The following is a 20813-nucleotide window of genomic DNA, read 5'->3' as shown; positions in this document are numbered from 1 at the left end:
AAAATCTTAATTAGCTGTCCATGCAAAGTAACTTTTTATACTGAATGATTTATTATAAAAGACTGTACATACAATTTTAACAGGTTATATACAAATTAAAAGAATGCATTGTTTTAAAGATGAAAGTGAAGTTGATAAAACATAAGGCAGAAGTTAATAAGAAAGCCTCAGCATTACAATGTATGGCCCCAACACTGTGCTCTTTCAAAGCAAATAAATTTAGCTGTCATTTTGTTTGTACATTTTTTTTTATTAAATCAGACTCAAGCACTTTAGAAAATTAGAAAAATGTGGTACAAGAAATTTTAGAATGCCTCAAAATTTGGCACTGGATTACCACTCATCTTATTCTCTTTAGGTACAGGTCAAGATATGCCAGTTCTGATCTGTATCTATTTGATTACAATAATTATGCACAATAGATTCTTGGTTTCTTATTAGCTTCACCATTTGAAGCATTACTTTCAAAGAACAAACACTAACTACCAGAGGAACACAACTGAACACTGATTATGGAATCCGGAGCCTTTCAGATCAGAAGATTTCAAATATTTACCAAGGAATTTAGTAATACCCTTGAAATAAATGATGCTTTGCTTTAAACCAGGAAAACAATCATTCAAGCCTGAGCCACCAGGTGTCAGAAATTGTTCTTAAAAATTGTACAGTAGAATTGCCTGTTTCCAAGTTAGAACTGAGCTAATAATTTTGTTAACAGGAGTACTATTCTAGAGGTTAGTAAACTATTCAATAAAATTGATCAGGACTATACCAACCCATTGATCCAGACAATTTCTACTGTACAATGAACCAACAACATACCAGACTACACTTTGGTTCACTTTGTGACTACAGATGATTTTTCCATTATGCAAATTTTACCCATACAAAACGTTTAACCTGTTAAGTACAAATTACTAACGTACTTTGTTTAGAAGACACCCAAGCTTTATCCACATAACTGTTTATAGACTCGTGACAGTTCATGAGATTACAATTTGAGTGCTCACAGATTAAATGAAAATTACAACATATTGGAAGCATTTCAGGTTAAAAAAATGAATTGGCTACAATACATAAATTTGTTTACTTTTATGCATGCTATCAACAAGCACTGTTTGTAATTTAGGAATGACCTCAAGTCTCACGGAAATTTAACCAGCACTTACATTTTCACTTAGTGCCAGTCTGAAGTTGTATTTTCAGTCTAATCATGTCAGTATTCATGCTGAACTCAAAAGTAATGGCATCCTTAAAGACTTCAATATATCCTCCCCAATTAACCCAGACCCCCATATGCTTAGGCTGGCCTCTGAATGAAGGAAAGATGCAGGTTTTCTTCAATCTGCATAGTGCATGATAGGCTCCACATAATTTCCGGGAAACAAACCAGTAATTCCATTGATGACCCCTTCATACCAGCCATCATCATTCTTCTTTATCACATAAATGATTGAACCCTCCATGAAGGACAACTCATCTTCTTTATCCTTTGAGTAGTCATATATTGCCACAACTGTTAAAGACAAGAGAAGATGTTATGCAACAATGACAAAACCATAAAGTTAAACCCAATAGCATAATTTGCCCATTAAAACTAAAAGCTGGAGGCCAAGCAATTTACTAAACACCAAAAAAAATCACTATACCTCAAACCTTTTGTAAAATGTGACTTTAATCATCAGGTTTAAGACAGTATAACAGCCTTTCTTCAAATCTACCACCTTTCATTTATGGTATAAATCTCATATCTTGTCTGCTTAAAACCCCTACACAGTCTTGTACTTCCACCAAAACCAATGCAAACACCTTAGTTCAACCCATCCAGTCTTATTCCTTCATCTTAACCATCTCCTGACCTGCAACGGTTTGACATGTTCCCACAATTATAGTCTCCTGGGCATCATGTTTTATTACCCCAGTACTGCCAACATCAAAGTCTGCAATCTTTCTGAACTTAAAATCTCTATGCTTACAACCTGTATTTTCCTACACTAATATCATTTTTATGGTTCAGTGTCAGGGTGCCTTGGTATTTTAAATGCACATTGTTTTATATTCCAATGCCTTTTTCCCCTAAAATCTTAATTGTTCCTCTCTCCTAACTCCCATCTTTCAACTTTTATCTGCAGGCTTCAAATTTCTTCTCAGGTTATTAAAGGGTACAATTAAAAACATTCAAGTGCATTTCACATTTTATATTCTACTTATCAGGCTATTCTGCTAACCAGTGTCGTCCTGCATTCTCCAATTTTGTATTCTGTCATTACTTAATAACAAAATTTAACTATCATTCTTTACATTACTTAAAGAAAAAGTAACAAAATTCCAGTCACATCCCAGCATGTCAGTTAACACCTTCAATTTGTTCCTATGCCACCTGTGTGGCTATTATTAAAATACCAACTGTTTTAATGTTGCTTTAAAGCTGCTGTGTGAATCCATTAGATCAGGGATTCTTTATACAGCCCAAAACAGATCCAGTGAGTTATCAGACCAGATCAAATAAAGCAGTGCTTTTATAATTTTTTTGGTGTATTCAAAATTGTAAGATTTCCTCATTTAAGACAAATGCCCACAAACCAGTGCAATTTCCCTGCTACAGAAGTTATCTGGCTCAAATTTAAATCTTTCTGCAGAGACCACTTCATCTAAGCTCACTCCTTTTACAAGGGTTTGTGATGAAGTCTAACTCGTGACGTACATTTTAAATCCCAGCCCCAATTCATTTGTGATGCTATGGGTGTGCTCAATCATTAGAAATAATCTATAAGGTAACCTTTCACAATCATGATCCATCCAATCAACAATGAAAACTCTACATGTCAAACGCCCACGAAATATGGAGCAGCTCAAAAGGGAAAGTAGGTTTCAGGTAAAACCCATGTGTTAACCCAGACCTGTGTTGCTACAAATGACCTTTTCTCAATGCTGCCTGGAATCAAAAGTATTTGATTGACATTTTGAAGATTTTAGCTCAATATAGTTCACAGATGCACATAATTCTTGTATATCTTCAAACAAAAATCACTTACCTTTTTCAATATAAGTCTTTGGTGCCCAATGAGGGTCTGAATCAGCATATGGGTCATTGTATTGCACGACTGCTGCCTCTTCATCCTCGTAGTCCACAGGGGGTGGGGGAGGTGGAGGTGGGGATTCATCAAACATTGGTAAATCATCTGGTGGGGGAGGTGGTGGGGGAGTTGGGCTATCAGCAACTGTAACAAAGTACAAATTTAGAGATATAATCAGATTTAACTTTTTTATAAAAAATAAATTTGCATGCATTTTTTATTTCAGGCTTTACAAAACATGCAAAGAGAGTGTCAGATCAGTTAGTTGTAATCACTTAAGTTCTGCATAAAGATTTTTAATGCAAGCTGTCTCAATTAAGATGCAATCCCAAACAAATGTCAAAAGTTTACAATTTGATGCATCTTATTTCAGTTGTTCAAAGATTGCTTAAATTGCAGATTTTGTTGGGATTAATAAACCTGTGCATAATCTAGTTTAAATCCTTTGAAATCTAGGATTTAAAAAGATTGAATTGTGAAATTGTTTACAGGTCATATTAAAATTATTCTGCATATGGATAATAGATAATTCAAAGCATATGTGATTTTGAAATAGATCTAATTATTCTGCAATTTAAAATATTTACTGCATTCCTTATAAAGGAAATGCATCAAAAACAATTATAAGTTAGAAGTTGTTGTTTAAAATTTGATGTATGGAGGCTAAAATTTTCAGAAATCCTTAGTTCTACTTGGAAAGATAGTTGGAAATGTTATAAATGTGAAATAATCTATATTGTGGAATTAGGAATTTTAAAGCAAATTTAATCCAAATGTAGCAGTTCAAATAACTGCTCTGTATATTCACGTAGAATTCAGTACTAGTAGTAAACATGTGGCTTACCATTTATGAAGTTCAAGAATCAATATATGCAACTAATACTGTCCATTGGTGGCAACTTTGTATTCCTAGATTTTAATAATGAGACTGGCAATATTCAGCACATCTTTTTGCAGATAAAATCTAAAATATTCTTTGCACAAATGCAAAAACTATATAGCAAGATGAACAGGAGAGAGTTTATTAATTCTCAGTTCTAACACATGCATAGAATGACAAATATAACAGGCTTCCACTAAAAAGCCTTCATTAGATGTACAATATGCAGAACAGTACATTTGAAAACCAAGCTTTGTTGAGTTTATCAACCAAAAATACAAATTAGAGTTCCATTCCATCGTTAAAAAGGTTTGCCCGAATCAGCTTACCAATATTTAGATTCTTTGCATCGCATGCAAAATTTTTAGCCTGAAACAAAATCTGCACTTTTTTTAAGCTTCAATTTTATTTTGAAAAATCCAATTAAGATTCCTGCAAACAAATATTAGCAAACAATTTTCATATTTACAGGCCTGATCTAAGATAGGCTGGTGATCCCAAAATACATACCACTGGTATATTAAAATATAATAGGAACTGAATATTGCACATCAAGAAATAATGAAAGTCAGTGCCTGCAATGGAAAATATAGCAAATCAGCACACAGCTGGTGAAGTGTTCTAAGTGGAAAGCAGCATCAGTGAAATTTCCAGAACTTGTGAAAATGCCAATCATGCAATCTTCTGTCCTAAAATGAAAAGAGGATGCATCTACTTAAACCTTTAAACTTACTGTTTTCTTGCACCCTGGCCACGAAGCCTGTGAGAGGTATCTGTGGAGTCAGTTGAGGCATAGGGGGAGGGGGCGGAGCTAGGGATGCTGGCAAGAACAAAGGCCACATTGGAACAACATGAAGGGTAGAAGAAAAAAAGGCAAACAAAAAGCTGTCAACCACATTGGGAACATACAATTGCTTAATGGGGCAGTGCAACCTTATTTCTCCAAATACATTAAAAAAATACTTGGGAATAGCTTTAGGGATTTTACTGATTAGAAGATTTTAGACCATTTTGAGTACTAGTGGAAATATAATGAGTTAATTTCCACACCCAAGTCTAAATTAAAAACCAAACATTTGTCTATAGTAAATAAGGTTCCACTGCAGTAATACTTTAATGAGAGCTAGGTAATCCACCACATATTTTAGACGACAGAACAAAAAGGAAAGCTCCATTTTCCCAAGACAAAGATTCCAAAAATTTGATGGTTACAACATGAACAGTTAAAAGGAGCTATCCAACTGAAGCAGCACTTATCCAGGTTTGTTCCAAGAAAAAATTTTAAACAGCCTTCTAATTACAGTGTTAAAGCATTGGACAGAAAAGAGTGTGAGGATTTGTTTCAGCAAGCTTCTGCCTGTTAGTGGAAGGAAGGAAGGGAGTATGTCCTAATGCTTTCAAATGCTAGAGGAAACCCTGCACAAAGAAAATGTAGCTTGCGAATAGTCCGCCAACAGTATTAGTTTAGTCTCTCAGCAAAGAGAAGGCAAACAATTCAAATTCTAAGAAATGGAGTAGTTCATCATTGAAATGAAAAGCAGTCCACAAAATTATTCAATGCTCTTTTTTGCAAGGTGAATGTACTTTTGGTGGGGGCTAGGAACTATAGTATAGGATACAGACTATGCAAGAATAAAATTCAGGTAAACCAAAAGTGAATTTACTAACATTAGACTGTGTTCACAAGGTCAAAAGGAAAAGTTCTGAACTTCTGAGTTGGAGGAACTAAGCATCAAGTCACAATTTCAACAGAAGTGGAAGGATCAGTCCATGAAAAACTTTATAGCTGACGTAAGCCAATGAATGGTTAGCGAGTATTATTGGCTTAGACTTTTGAAGAGTTGAGAACTGTTGATCCTGAAAGTACATTTGGCAAAGCCAAAAAATAAATAAATTTTCCTGTGAAAGTATAGGTGTCAGTATCTCAAATAGATTCCAAGATCATAGCTCCTTTAACTGCAGTTTAAGCACTGGATCAGTTATTTAATTATGACAACTCCTGTGTCTCATGTAGATCTTTGTTTTAGGAGTTTCAAGAAAATGTAGCCGAATTATTTTTTTTCCCCAGTTGTCTTTTAAAAATCAGCATCAACTTTACCAGCATCAACTTTAGCATGTTAAGGTTATGAATTTGCAGGGATCTCAGATCTAAAGTGGTAATATTGCATTAAAGAAATGTCAGATACAGGTCATTTTTAACTATAGGTCATTTTAAACTTGTAACTACAGATACTTTCTGAACTGGCAGTTTTTTTTTGCAAGTGTCCTCATTTTCAAAAAGCTCACTAAATACAGCTAGGAATTCTCCGACAACCTGACAGATTACAGCACTTAAACAGCTGCAAAAAAAAAGGAATCCTCTTAGTAGACATCAACAACCAGCTAAAGTTTTGCATTCTTAATTCTCACTTTGCATCATCCACTTGAAACAGGATGCAACCAATGGTCACAGATCTACATTTCAACCAATACCATAACAGAAAAAGGGGAAACATGATAAATGGAAGCTTGAGAACATTTAGGAAGGAAAACTCAAACCACAAAATTATGTAAGAGTGAAATAGCAGTTTTCTAGTTGAAGAGTCTACAGGAAGACTGACTGATAACAGGGACGCACACGTCTGACAGCATCTCTTTAAAAAGTAGAGAAATAGACCAGAGACATATTTACCTCAATTTCTCCAAGCCAGAGCTATTCATAAAAGCAGATTCACTAATAGAAGCAGAGAAGAGGGGATAATGCCAATGTCAAGGGGACAAGCAGCTGCCGAGATAGCGACAGCACATGTGGGAGCAACACCAGGACAGGAAATGATAGCCCTCTCACTGTTCGAATGAGTTTACTTTGACTCTGGTCAATGTATGCAGCAGCTCATTTTGTACAAACAACTGCCTTTGTCGAAAGAAAAATTCTTTACCCTGAAACCATAGCAGCAGAGAAGCAGTTGTTCTTCAAGGATAACTATGCAAACATTCAATCCTAGAGAAGCGATTTCTCAACTATTGTGGAGCTGGGTAATGAGCTCCCTCTTAAATACAACTCTTCCTCAAAACCTGCAGGTTCCATATTTCAAACTGTAAAAAGATTTGGTACACTGAAGACTGCCCATTGTGCCTGTGGTTTCAGAGTGTCTGTTGTACATTTTAATTAATAAGATTAATTTCCATGAGATTTGAATTTCCTAATAAGACTTCTGTAAGTAACCTTTTATACAAATTTCAGCAACTACAACACGGTACCAACAACATCCCTGCACGCACATCTTCCAGAAAGTGACAATTCCAATGCAATTATGGCCAGCCTCCCACCTTTCAATTCCATAAACTTGTACTATATCAAACCTTTCTTGCCCATTCCTCCCAACTCCCACCAAGTTCCATTCACCTATCTCCCTGTACTTACTGAATTACAGTCTCCTGGTTAAGCAATAATACAATTCTGAAGTTATCTGTATTTTCAGATTCCCTCGACAGCATTGCCTCACTCCTTACAAAAACCCTTAGGAAGGTGAAGAATCCAAGACTGTAGATGGCTCCAGTTTTAATTAATCCACAGCTGGTAGCCATACCTTCCGCTCTCAAGCCTTTAAATTTTCCAGGATTTCAACCCAAGATGTCTCTCCCCACCACCACAGCTGCTGCTCGACCCACTGAGTTCCTCCAGCAATTTGTTTTGGGCTACAAATTTAACAGTTCACTCCCTATATGTCTCTATCAGTATCTTGTTCTTTAAAACACTCCTTAAATTCTGCCCTGCTAGCTCATGTGGTTCACTGTAAAACTTGATAATGTCCAAAAAACCCGTTTGTCCCCGTTGTTCCTTCAACTATCCAAAGTGATCTGAGCCAAACCAGAAATTCCAGTTCATTTGACTACAGCTTTGTCAAGTACAATTATGCACAAAATAAGAATCCCAACCTTAACAATTCACATTTGTATTTTTAGCAGATGCTTAAAAGATGACTCTGAACAAGTTGGAAGGCTGAAAAAGTGGGGTGGAGTCACAATTTTTCACATTTCAAGATGTCCTATTTCACATTTGACATGTGGTCTAAACCAATCAGGCTTGTTTGCTGACTCCAAGACAGACCCATCTGAAAAGCCAAATTTACAACAAACTAGATCTTTCAATATTTTCTGGATACTGCAGTTACTTTGAATATGCATGAATGTGATGATTCAAAGAATGCCTTTCAAACTGCTACAGTTGCAAATCCATCTGTTACAACTACTGATGGAAAGGTATTCCCATACTGATCTAGCCAAAAGATTGTGCATGCCTCCAATGTTTGAGAAGCCAGGCTGTCATTGATCAGCTGTCCATTCCCCCTCGAGAGATATCACACCCCTTGCCACTCAAACCATCAAACATCCTGCACATCTTGCAAAACCACCCACAAATCAGATATCAAACAGTATCCTTCAGAAGAATAGAACTTTTGTTGTCTACAGCCAAGTAAGTCACATTACAAATTATTTTGAGGGTATGGGATGTTGCAACATTAATTTGCAGCAGATTATGTAGAGTGTTTAATCATATCTACCTCCTATATAGGCCGTTTTAATTCCCCATTTTACTTCTCATGCAGAAACCCACATAAAACAGACATTAAAAATTAAAATCCACCATCTATGAATTATCCCACACATCCCAAACAGCAATTTTCTGCTCCCTCAGAGCTTCTGCTGCTAAGTTGAATACAAAATCTGGTCCATTCTAAACTGTGATGACATTTGTGTTTATTTTTGGCAGCTCAAGAAAGCAGCTTAGTACATACTGAGATCCATGAAAATGCTTTACTGGGTTTCTGAAAAACAAATGGTAAAAAAACACTCATACAGTCAGGCAGCATCTGTGGAAAGAGAAACAGCTAATGTTTTAGGTCAAAGACTCTTCCTCTGACAACCTGAAACATTAACTTTCTCTTTCTATGGTTTCCCTCTGATCTGCTGAGTGTTTCCAGCATTTTCACTTCCTTTGGCAGCTTGTTCCATGTACCCACCACCCTGTATGTGAAAAACTTGCCCCTCAGGTCCCCTTTAAATCTTTCTACTCTCACCTTAAACCTATGCCCTCTAGCTTTAGACTCCCCCAACCTACGAACTCACCATTCACTGCCCTTGTTTAACTTCCCAAAATGCATCACTTCATACTTCTCCAAGTTTAAGCTCATCTGCCAGTCCTTTACCCACTTTGTTATTGTAGCACTTAGAAAAAAGAATGAATAATCTGTTACACTGTCAGAACTTGACCCTGTAAGATGATCAAAGGGACAATAAACATGGCAAGTATTCATTGAGACTTCACACCCCCATTAACTCAATATGCAACACTGATATGCATTTGAAGCAGTATTAAAGTATAAGCCTTACTTGAATTTTGAGCATAAAGAGGGCCACCATTAATATGAGGCTGCACAGAAAACTGAGATGTCACTGAAGGATTTCGCCTGAAGCCCCCTGATGAAGCCGTGGAGGTTGTGGAATTATGCCGAGAGATCTGCCTGGTCATGGTACTGTATTGGGAACCAGGAGCCGAACCAGGGCCAGCTGAAGTATTAAGAAAAGCAAGAGCAGAAGAGGAAAAAAAAAGGCATTATTCCATAGTTCCTGACAGACTCGATTAGTGAAAGGAAAACCAACCCTCAAACCAGGCAGAGTAGGAAAAAAAAGTGAGTCAATACAATGCAAGATCTAAAATTCCTGCAAGTTGCATTAAAAACAATTGACACTAACTTCACCACCAAGGAAAGGCACCACCTGTTGTCACTGTTCCTGTTCATCTTACCATTTTTAAGTAAAATATGGCACTGATTATATGCATTTTACCCATCCATACTAGAGTTCCAAACGAGGTGTCTTATTTTCTGTTGAATCTGGATGTAGACGAGACTCAAACAAAAATACATCAAACTTTGACCAACCTCAAGTTATAAAGCAAAGCAATAGCAGAGTCAGTTTATGATTTTTAATACAAATTTAAACAATTTGATCATTTCAATATCAAAATAATTCATTAGAAGCAAATTATTTTTTTAAAAAAGAGGCCTAAAGGCGATTTGATCCATGTTGCTATGATACCAATATGTTTTAAAAGGGACTGATTTGACAGAATCTACTAGTCATGTCCCCTTTACTAACCTGTACTCTACTTCATTACTTTCCCTCCCCACTATCCAGTGGTTTGCCAAATAGCTCCAAAGAGAAACTGGGCCTGCTAGCCCAAAGTGTTTTGTTTAAAGCAAGCCTTAACACAAGGGCCAAATCTTTGGCCAGTGAGGGAAGTGATAAAAAGGGCAGCTTTTCCTCTTACCATCTTGGGTAGTCACATTACATATACCAGGTCCAATTACCAGGATGTCAGGTAAATTACTTGGTGGGAATTGTGAATCAGTGCTTCTACTCAGTTACTGGCTAGCACAAAGATTAATAGCAGTAAGCCAAAAAAAAAATTGATATTTAGACATTGCACGAGGTCAAGATTAGCTAAGATTGCAAATATAATATCTAAAACATTGTCAACCCTCAATGGACAGATCAATAGATACTTAAGGTAGCAAGAACAGCGAAACTATACTTCAGCAGACAATCAACACTAATTACTTTCAAATAGGAGATTCTAAAAGGGACTGACAGGCTAGTTTCTGCAACTAAAGGTATGGTTTCAATATAACAGGATTAGTTATTTAAGACTGAGATGGGGAGAAATTCCTCATGCAGAATTAAGTGCTCCATCCTTGAGCACTGTGGACACTCAATTGTTGAGTCTGGGATGGAGAGATTTTTGGAACTAAAGGCATCAAGGAAAAAGGATAATGTTATGCTCTAAAAAGAAACTGATGAAGCAATACAAGTCTTTGAGTTAACATTTCATACCTTTTGATATTCCTTCATTGACTGAGTTACTGGAATTCTTTCTTCAAAGACAACATGGATTAAAAGGATTTTGGCCTACAAACACATCCTTATAACCCAACACCTTTGCACAAAGCGTTAGTATTTGTTATCCACTGCAAATCAACACCATTTACCACACCCATTGAGCCAGCTGTGAATGAAAGGACAGATGAGTGAATAATTCCATGCTGGAGTCAGTCTCACCTATGAAACTGCCCACAGGCAGTGGAGGGGGTGCTGGTGGCAGGGGAGGGGCCGGTGGCGGCAGGGGAGGGGCCCCAGCAGGAATAGAATATGGTGCTAAAAGAAAATGCATTGTGATTATAACAGATCCAATTATACTTGTAAATGGCAATATAAAAAGAAGAATTGTGCCGCTGGCAGATAAAATTATCAGTTAACCCAAGACAAACTGCAAGCACTTGTTGTGCATGTGTTTCTCAATTATCTATGTATGTGGTTTGATTTCAGGTCAAAAGGGATTTGACAAGATTTAGGATCTGTAGTAATAAAAATAAAACACGAGACTTTCCTTCCAGTGAAAAATTTACAATAAAACAAACTTACTTCCAACAAAATAGTTCAATTTAAATCCTTCCTTATGGTTGGATTCATTTTGAGAGAAAAAAATTAGCTGTTATATCCAAGTGCTGCTGCCAGAAGATGCCATCTCTGTTAGCTTTAATTAGGCTCAGTTTTACTGAAGACATATATATGACAGCATTCTTTGGCTTAAAGGTTCACTTGCCCGATATAGTAAATACCACATTAATGATTAGAATTCATGACTATGCAATCAGTGCATACTTGACGAAGTCTCATTATTATGGAATGCAAATGTCTAAATGTCATTCCAAAAGGCATATTTTATGTGAAATACATATTTCATGCTGCATTTTCATAACCAGCAACATTTCTCCCCCTCAAACAGGGCATTTCAGATCTACATTACAGCAAACACCACACTTTACAGGAAATGCCATACAAAACCTGTTGGATCTACCTGAACATCTGGAATGTTGCAATTCTGTGTTTTAAAGTCACTGACATAGATTTTAAAGACAGATTCTACTTATACAAGTATTTTGGCAAATATGCAGGTTTGAAATTTCAGACACTTAACTTGATTCTTAAGTTGAAATCTACTAAAGTTTATTCTCCCTGGGGCTCATCTTTTTCCCCAGCGGTACTTGGCAGGGCACAAATGGCTACACTTCAGTGTTTTAGAACAAAAGTGCATTTTGCACATTTACCAAGTTATCAAGGAAGCTGTGATGTCAAAATCAAAATGTTAAGTCCATCTTTTGAACCAAATATCTGCATTTGCACTCTCATTTCACAAGATATTAAGTCTCAACTCAATTTAAGTGAAATTGAACACTTAAATTAGCATATCCATCTCTAGGTTTTGAAGTTAAAATGAATTCATTTAAAGACGAAAAGGGAATTAAATATAAAAATTTTAACATTTTAAAAATTAGTATCAGCTTATTAATATTCTATAAAACTACAGAAGTTAACAGACCTGCAAAAGGGTGGAGGCGAGGGTTGTCGGCACAGCAATAGAATGCCTATGCTGCTGCTCCCACTATTTTCGGCTTCCACTTCCTCCACTGCTGCCACTGAAAGAAAAAAGGTTAAAACAATTAAATATGCAATTTCCCTTGCACCTAGCTCAAAAACAATGACATGTTGCGAGATCAGAATTTAATAAAGACTGCAGAGGCTCAGCCATAAATTGACTTACGTGCCTTGATTCAGCCAGAGAGGCACAAGTTTTTGTCAGCACTTCACCATTTAACAGAGGCACTTTCTGCAATGGTGGCAGAAAATGCCAGCCATTTTCATTCTCCATTTAATAAAAGGATTCCAGGACCAATCAGTACTCTTTCCTACCTGGCTCAGATCAGTAACTCAGTAGATAAGATTCAGCTGGGTTGCTTCCCAGCATATGCGTTCGAGAAGGTGCTCCAAATTTTAAGGGAAAGCAAAAATCAATCAATTGGACTTTAAATACAGAAACACAAAGGTAGTCAAAATCTGTGGCAGTACCTTTAAATTGCAATTGGTCACTTCCCTTCACCCCAAACAGGGTATCCTAGAGGTCTCCCCCTCGGTTCCTGCAAGCTGTGGGCAAGGCGGTGGTTTAGAGTCGCAAGTTAAAGAGATTGTGTTAATTTTTTTTGAAGTTCAACATAGCACAACTGTAAGTAGTGTCAAAATTCAAATGTTTGAAACAGCACGTGTCCTATAAGGATCATTACTCTCATTTTGCCAATTTGACAAAAAACTGCAAATCACCAATTGGTTATTTCGCAAGAATTGTTCAGGAGACTTAACATTTCTCATTTTACTTTGTGCTCTTCCTGGATAGAGCTCCAATACAGAATACCAAATGGCAGACTGATCAGTTGTGTTACAGCAGATTTGAGGATATTTAGTACCACATACACATCTCAGCTTCATTGAGGCATTATAATTCATTAATCAAAGCAAGAAACAGGTAAACATCTGTCATTTATATAAGCAGAGGCATAAGTATCGTCCATAACCCACTCCAGGAATTCAGCAACAACGAATGACATTCTTCGTGTGAAATTTCAAACCATAGCCTCAACGTCCTAATCTAACAAAACATTGAAGACCCATGCCCATTCAACGGCCAAAGAAATCCAACATTTTGCATGTAATAAGTAAGAGTAGGCTCCAGCCTGCTCCACCATCCAATCATTTCACAATGGGCGGCAGTGACACAGCTCAGAGATGCTGCTTCACAGCTCCAATGACCTGGGTTCAATCTTGATCGAATGCTGTGTGGAATTCGCATGTCCTCCTGTGAACTGTGCGATTTCCTCTAAACTCTTCTAATTTCCTCCCACACCCAATATCCCACACAGGGTTGACGAGGTTAATTGGCATTGTAAATTGCCTTCAGTGTGTAGGTGAGTGTAGAATCTGGAGAACTGATAGGAAAGTGGGAGGATAAAATGGGATTAGTGCTACGCAGTAAACTCTCAGCTGTCCTGCGTCCATGGGGAATGAGGGGGTTGAGGGAGGGGTGGGCAGGAAGGAGGGTGCCAGATGGCTGAGGATTGCTCATTACTGTATATTACACTAGTATTCTATGCATATACAGTTAAATAAATTGCCAAACTATGTTACCACCTTACCCTTTTAAAATGTTTTACACTGCAATTATATATTTTAAAGGCTAAACAGGATTAATGTAATATAGCCAAAAATCAAATGACTGCTCACCATCACAAGTACCAAATCCTTCAAAAGGACATTGCTACTGATCAGCCTACAGCTGCACTGCCCTTATGCATAAATGTAAATAAACCAAGTGGTCTTGCACCTATTTTACATAACAATTGAAAATAAAATCCATAATTTGATCTTATTTCATAAGACAAAACAATCTTATGCAGGCTATACAGAGGCCTTTACACATTCTAGCCTGGGGCTACCACTTAGCTGCGCTGTAGGCTGATGGAAGACAGCATGTGAACAAAGTCGCATCAGAACCTGATGAGCCAAATTCATAGAATTTTACAGCAATGGAAACAGGTCATTCTACCCAACTTGTCCACACTAACCAGTGGGCAATTTTCCATAATAATCCCAAAATCTACGATTTTGAAAAAAAATTAAGTAATTGCTTAATATCCTCAAATTTTTGTCAGCCTGCAGGAGAATTCTGGATGCACAACTACTGGATAAGTGGTTACTATATTACAGTAAATGGCTGCTGATGATCAATGTGTACACAGTGGGCCAAGGGGCCAGTTTCCATGCCGATAACACTGATCTCCAAGTTCATAACTTAGCTTTAGTCCTGACTCCAATTTCCTACTATTCAATACCCTCTTCCAAAATTCTCTTTCAGTTTTGAAGTATTCTAAATGACTAAACTCTACAAATCTAAGGGCAGCCAATTCCAAAAAATTGTAGTAGGACCTCATCTCTTGAGCCAATCCCCTACCCTGATTTAACGTATCCCAAATACTGGAAACTGCAGATGTTGGAAATCTGAAATAAAAAGTAAATGCTGGAAACCATCCAGTGCTTGTACAACCTTAACTGCTTTGCCTGCCTCTTCCTCTCACATAGCATTTCTCTGTAGCGGGAGATAGTTTCAAGCACAAGCTTTTCACTGTGGAGCTGTGCTCCAAATCTGGGAAAATCTGAGGAAAAAAAAGCTTCATTATCTTTCATCTTTCAGATATTTTTGGATGGACCATGCTGAGTTCTGGTTTCTTTCAAATAAGGTCCATCATTAGCCTCTACAAGTGCACTGCCCTCTTACTGGCCTAGTTTTTTTTTATTAGGGAAAGAATGCATCTCTGAGCCAAGTGTTTACTGATTATCACTGCGGGATAGCATGAAGCAGGATCCTAGCATAGTACATTACCTTTGCAAAAAAGTGTAACATTGCATTTGCCTTCTTATTGCTTTCTCTGAACAATGTTTAATTGTCTCTTACCTTTTAAATACAGTCTTATTCTCCCTAGGAACATGGACAACCTCTCAGAAAACAAAAATCTGATAGTGGAATTATGAAACAAACAGCAAATGCTGGAAACACTCCACAGATCAGGCAGCATTTGTAGAAAGAGAAACTAAGTTAATGTCTCAGGTCAAACTGTTCATCAGAAGATTTAATCAAATGATCTGATGATGGGTCTACAACCCAAAACTTCCTTTTCCACAGATGCTACCTAACCTGCTACTTCCAGCAATTTCCTTCCCCTTCCCCCACCCCCTTCCCCGCCCCCCCCGACTTTATATCTCATATTAGATCTACCATCTTTTTGTGGACTCACTAAACTTCTCGTTCCATGTATACATTTTAGCCAAAGTTTTGTCTTATAATTAAACTAAACAACGAAGCTGCTTAAAAATGTTTAAAGATGTGCAAAATGCCCACATAGGATGTCAGAACATAACAGTTCTTGATAATGAAAATGAGTTCTGACAAAGCGTCTTCGACTTGAAACGTTGGCTCTGTTTCTCTTCCCACGGATGCTGCTTCACCTGCTGAGTAGTTCCAGCAATGCATGATGCAGTTTTGAGGGGATTTTTTGCTTCTTTGACAAATAAAAATCAAGAACAATCTTAATCCATTGAGAAAACAAAATGAAAAATCAACTTTCAAAACTGGTGGCCAATATTAACAAAAGATGCAGAAAACAGGAAGTTAAGAAATTCAAATTACTTAAAAGAGTCTTGCATGTGTTCAGAAGAAATAGCCTAGATTCAGAGATACGCAATACATCTATTACTATTTCCCCATAATACGTTCTTGCTTAACAAGATTAAAATTGTGCGTAGTGCTATTTTTCATTCTTGTTGATTAATAATCTTGCAGCAAACATCCAGTTCTATTTTATCAATGCACTGACTAACTCAAGAGTATTCATACATAGAAAAGAATAGTACAGCCCATAATGTCTGTGCTGACAGTGCCAATTTAAACTGCATACCTGCCTGCATGTGATCTATATTCCTCCATTCCCTGCATACTTATGTACCTAAAGTCTCTCAAATAAGATCATTCAATAAGATCTCATCTTTTTCTTCAGTGGCACCTACTTGTATTAGCCCCATATACTTTCATTCCAGTACCAAAAAATCTACTACACTGTTGTGAGCATACTCAATGATTGCCTTTTCAGCTACCTTAGGTAGAAAATTCCAAAGATTCATCATCCTCTGGATGAAGAAATTTCTTTTCACGTCAGTCTGGAATGGCCTACCCTTTACTGTGGGACTGACCTCTGGTTCTAGACACCCCAGCCAGAGGAAACATGATCCCAACATCCACCCAGTCAAACCCAAAATTGTGTTTCAATGGCAACCTGTCATTCTTCCAAACAGGTTTTGGCTCAATCTGCTTAATCTTCATGTAACAAACCTCTTCATTCCTGGAATAAATCTGGTGAACCCTCAATACATTCACTCTATTGAGGGTGCACTCTTTCATAGCAGGAGGGAAACAAAATCTGTACACAATGTTCCAGATACACTATCACCAGGCTATTTAATTCCACTAAAACTTTTCTGATAGTCAGAAGTAATAGATACATCCTTCTGATGACAGCTGAAAAATCCATACACCTGAACAAGTAGCCAGGGGTGGGCCTGGACCTTGAAATAGTGGTGTTGATAATGCACTGCATGTAAATTCAAACCACATTTAACTGAGTGGTAAGAACCTTGGTCTATCTCAAAGATCAATGGTTTTGATTGGGGAATCCAAGTATCATGTAGAAAACAAAGGAGTTAATGAGAAAAGGAAAACCGGGTGTAAAGTGAATGGTCACAATGTATTCAATGGAGGAGAACAAGGTTAAAAGTCAAGTAGCAATTGGAGGAAGCCAAGGTATATCCATTTTCATGTATCAATATAAATTACTGGCCATATTCTAACATTTAATTCTGAAAGGGGAATTTCAAATTTAAAAATAAAAAAAACTGCAGATACTAGCAACCTGAAAATAAAAACGGAAAATGATGGCAACACTCAGCAGGTCTGGCTACATTTGTTTAAAAGGAAACAGAGGTAATGTTTCAAGTCAAAGACCCTCATGATTAGTTCTTGAACACAGAACAACCCAAATTATTTATGTACACATTGTTTGGCTTGGTCTTGAAGCAGACCCCAAAATACGTAGTTAACACAAAAAAGCACATTTGATAAACAACCACAGTAACTGACACTTCGGTAGATAAACAGATAACCAGAATGGACATATAGATAGCAGATGCATTGCAGTTTGGGTACAAATGCAACCTAGATTGGATTGGTCATTTTTGGGCTACAATTTTCCTTTAAGCGATAAAAAAGGAAAAACAAAACTGCAGATGCTAGTAATCCAAAGTACAGACAGAAAATTCAGAAAACACTCAGGTCAGTCTACATTTGTTTAAAAGGAAACAGAGTTAATGTCTCAAGTCAAAGACCCTCAAGTAGGCCCTGAAAGTACTTCACACAAAAAAAAATACACACAGAAACCAGTGCTTCCAAAACAGGGACAAAGGATTTTAACACAAAACAAAGTAATGGGATTGAGAGACCCAAACTCTCATAGTACAGGGATGTTGATGGGCTTCTTATGTACACCCCAGAACTAGGATAACTTTTTTAAAAAAACCTTTAACAAATGTACCTTCTTGACTCAAATGTTATATATTATTTACGAATTCCTAAAAACTCCACCTTGCCATGTTAAAAATGAAGATCTATACTATTTATCAACGTTTTAAAATCTCTCAGTTCATGTGAGAAAAGCCAGACAGCAAAGCCATTACAGAATTCCAATTAATTTCAAAAGGAAAATAAAATTTATGTAAATTAATAGCAAATAGCCTTATAACTGGGGGGAAATAGTTGCTTTTTATATTAAAAAAAAACTAGGCTGAATGGCATCCTGGTTTCAACAGCTACCAACCCAAGGGAACTCAAAACAAGTGGAATTTTCTATAGCCAATATCCAGGAGGTTATGAGAAAAGTGCACTTTCTACTCTGGTACTGTCAAATTAGGCATGCATGTTTTTTTGGATGTAGGTAGAATCAATTGATGCCCAAGACCAGCTTGTTGGGAGCCAAGGTTGCCAGCAGACCAATTGAATTACCAAACTACTCTAATATCAACAGATTTTAAAACAGTGATCATCTCATAATACAATCATACCTGTGTGTTCTCGGCCTTTGGTTCAGTGATGCTGTTCTAATAGGACTTTGCTGGTTTGCCACGTTCCGAGCTGGACTAGTCATGTAATCATTGGGAATGACAGGTGGCTTGACAGGCTCTAAGGTTTTGTAGGGAGTATTTCGTCTGAAAGAAGAGGAAAAGTCACTTCATAATATTCCACAAATAACAAACAACTATGAGCTTAATTTTGAATTGATAACTAAGCACATTGACAAAGGCAGTATGATTGATGTGGTTTACATTGACTTCAGTAAGGCCTTTGACAAGGTCCCACATGGAAGTTTGGTCATTGCCCATGAGATTCAAGACATCAACAAACTGAATCCAAAATTGGCTTGGTAATAAGACAGAGGGTGATGAAATAGGTTTGCTTTTGTGATTGGAAGCTGACGACCAGCAGCGTACCACAGGAATTGGTGCCTAGACCCATTGCTTGTTATTAACACCTTACATGCAAATATAAGATATTTGATAAGTTTGCAGATGACAGAGGTGACACTGATAGCAAGCACAGTCGTCTTAGGAAACAATAATACTGATCAGCTGGCAAATTGGGTGGGACAATGGAATTTAATTCTGATAAAGTGTGAGATGATGCATCTTGGGGGAGTCACATAAGGGTATGATATACAACATGAATGGTAGGGCTGTAGGGAGTATTGAGGAACAAGTGGACCTTAGTGTACAAGTTTAAAAGTCCCTGAACGTGGCACCACAGTTAAGAGTCATGTAGTCCATGTATGGGATAACATGCCCTGCCTAATGAAGGCAAGCATACAGGTGCACGGAGGACTTGGTACAACTTTTAAAAAAAACTTTGGTTAGGCCACAACTGGAATATCACGTGTAGTTCTGGTTACCACACTACAGAAGTGCGGAGAATATTCATCAGGATGTTGCCTGGGACAGAATATTTGTTATGAGGAGAGCTTGGGTAGGCTGACTTATCTTTATTGGAGCAGAGGAGACTGGGGGTGGGGTGGGGGGAATGGTTAGAGAAACAGGTCAAGGTATACAAAACTATGAAAGGCACACACATGGCAGATGGTAAGAAACCTTTCTTCATTGCAGGTGTAAAAGGCCAGCAAGCATGGGTTTAAGGTGAGGGGTAAAAAGCTGAGAGGAGATCAGAGGAAGAACTTTTTTCCACCCAGAATGTGGCAGCAATCTGGAACGTACTGCCTCAGATGGTTGAGGTAGATACTCTCAACATTAAGCAGCACCTTGAATCACCAAGACAAAGTAAGCTGTGGACCAAATGCTGGTAAAGGCGATTAGTACAGGTGGGTAGTCGATGAGCCAAAAGGGCCTGTTTCCGTGCTGTTTGATTATAAGAACAACAGCCTATGTGTACCTACTTATACCGTGCCAAAATAACCTTCATGGACTTCCAAATGCCCTAATTTTGTTGAACCAGGTAATCCCCACATGCTCCAATACCTAGTCGAGATGTAGAAGACCAATTTTGTTGACCTTAGTCAGGTAGCAACAGCACCAAAGCCTTAATCCTAGACTGTTCCAAATAGGTTTTGTGAAAATGAAAGACTGGGGCAGTTTTGTCACTGTCAAGCTGACTAGGATTTTAAATGTCTGACAGAGACATTTAAAACAGTACATTTCAACTTTAAGTGCAAAAGGCTTAAAAGATTTCATTGTAAGTGTTTAGAAATAAAAGACACCAAAATAAGATTAATGAAAAAACACCTTCTTTGCCCTCTCATCTGTTGGCCTATAGGTAATCCCCCAAAATACTGAAGAATAAAAGATTAGGCCCCCGCCAAGGATTCCATGAGCACTGTGACAGATGCAGCACCATCTGTCACTCAGCAAGTCTTGCACCTCCCTGTTCTACACCACACAAGTTTGAGATGTTGTTTCAATAGCTGAGGGTCCACTGTTCCCACTAGAGCTGCCAACTCCAATCAGCAAGAAATTTCTATATTTGGTTAGCAGCAACCTTATGGGAGTTAACACATAGGTCCCTAATTTAATTTCATAAAACTTTAAATTTAATAAGACATGTAAAATAGAAATAAAAGAGCAGACTATTTTTAAACTGAGGCGTTAACTTTGGACCTTACCTTGAAGGAAAACAAATCAAAATAGTCAATTTAATACAAGATACTCCATCTGAAATTAAGCACTCTTATACAATGGATACAAACAACTCCTGTGGAACCTCATCAGATGTAACTATGCAACTAATTTCAGTAAATCAAGTCTCTTCAAAAAAAAAATAG

At 37.4% G+C, this 20813-nt stretch overlaps 1 protein-coding gene across 1 annotated transcript in view; it reads right to left on the bottom strand.

The window, feature by feature from the left end:
- Positions 1–174: 174 nt before the first annotated feature.
- abi1a (abl-interactor 1a) overlaps positions 175–20813 on the bottom strand; it is a 71565-nt gene continuing 50926 nt past the window's right edge. The window contains 8 exon segments of the mRNA XM_052016749.1: positions 175–1516; positions 3036–3221; positions 4691–4777; positions 9331–9507; positions 11059–11154; positions 12384–12451; positions 12453–12476; positions 18553–18696. Of these exon segments, the coding sequence (XP_051872709.1) occupies positions 1341–1516; positions 3036–3221; positions 4691–4777; positions 9331–9507; positions 11059–11154; positions 12384–12451; positions 12453–12476; positions 18553–18696 (958 nt within the window). The 3' untranslated portion in view covers positions 175–1340.

This window comes from Pristis pectinata, chromosome 5 (assembly GCF_009764475.1).
Source record: "Pristis pectinata isolate sPriPec2 chromosome 5, sPriPec2.1.pri, whole genome shotgun sequence".
NCBI classification, from domain to species: domain Eukaryota; kingdom Metazoa; phylum Chordata; class Chondrichthyes; order Rhinopristiformes; family Pristidae; genus Pristis; species Pristis pectinata.
Note: the sequence above shows the minus strand (reverse complement) of the source record. Positions and strands in the feature narration are given on the sequence as shown.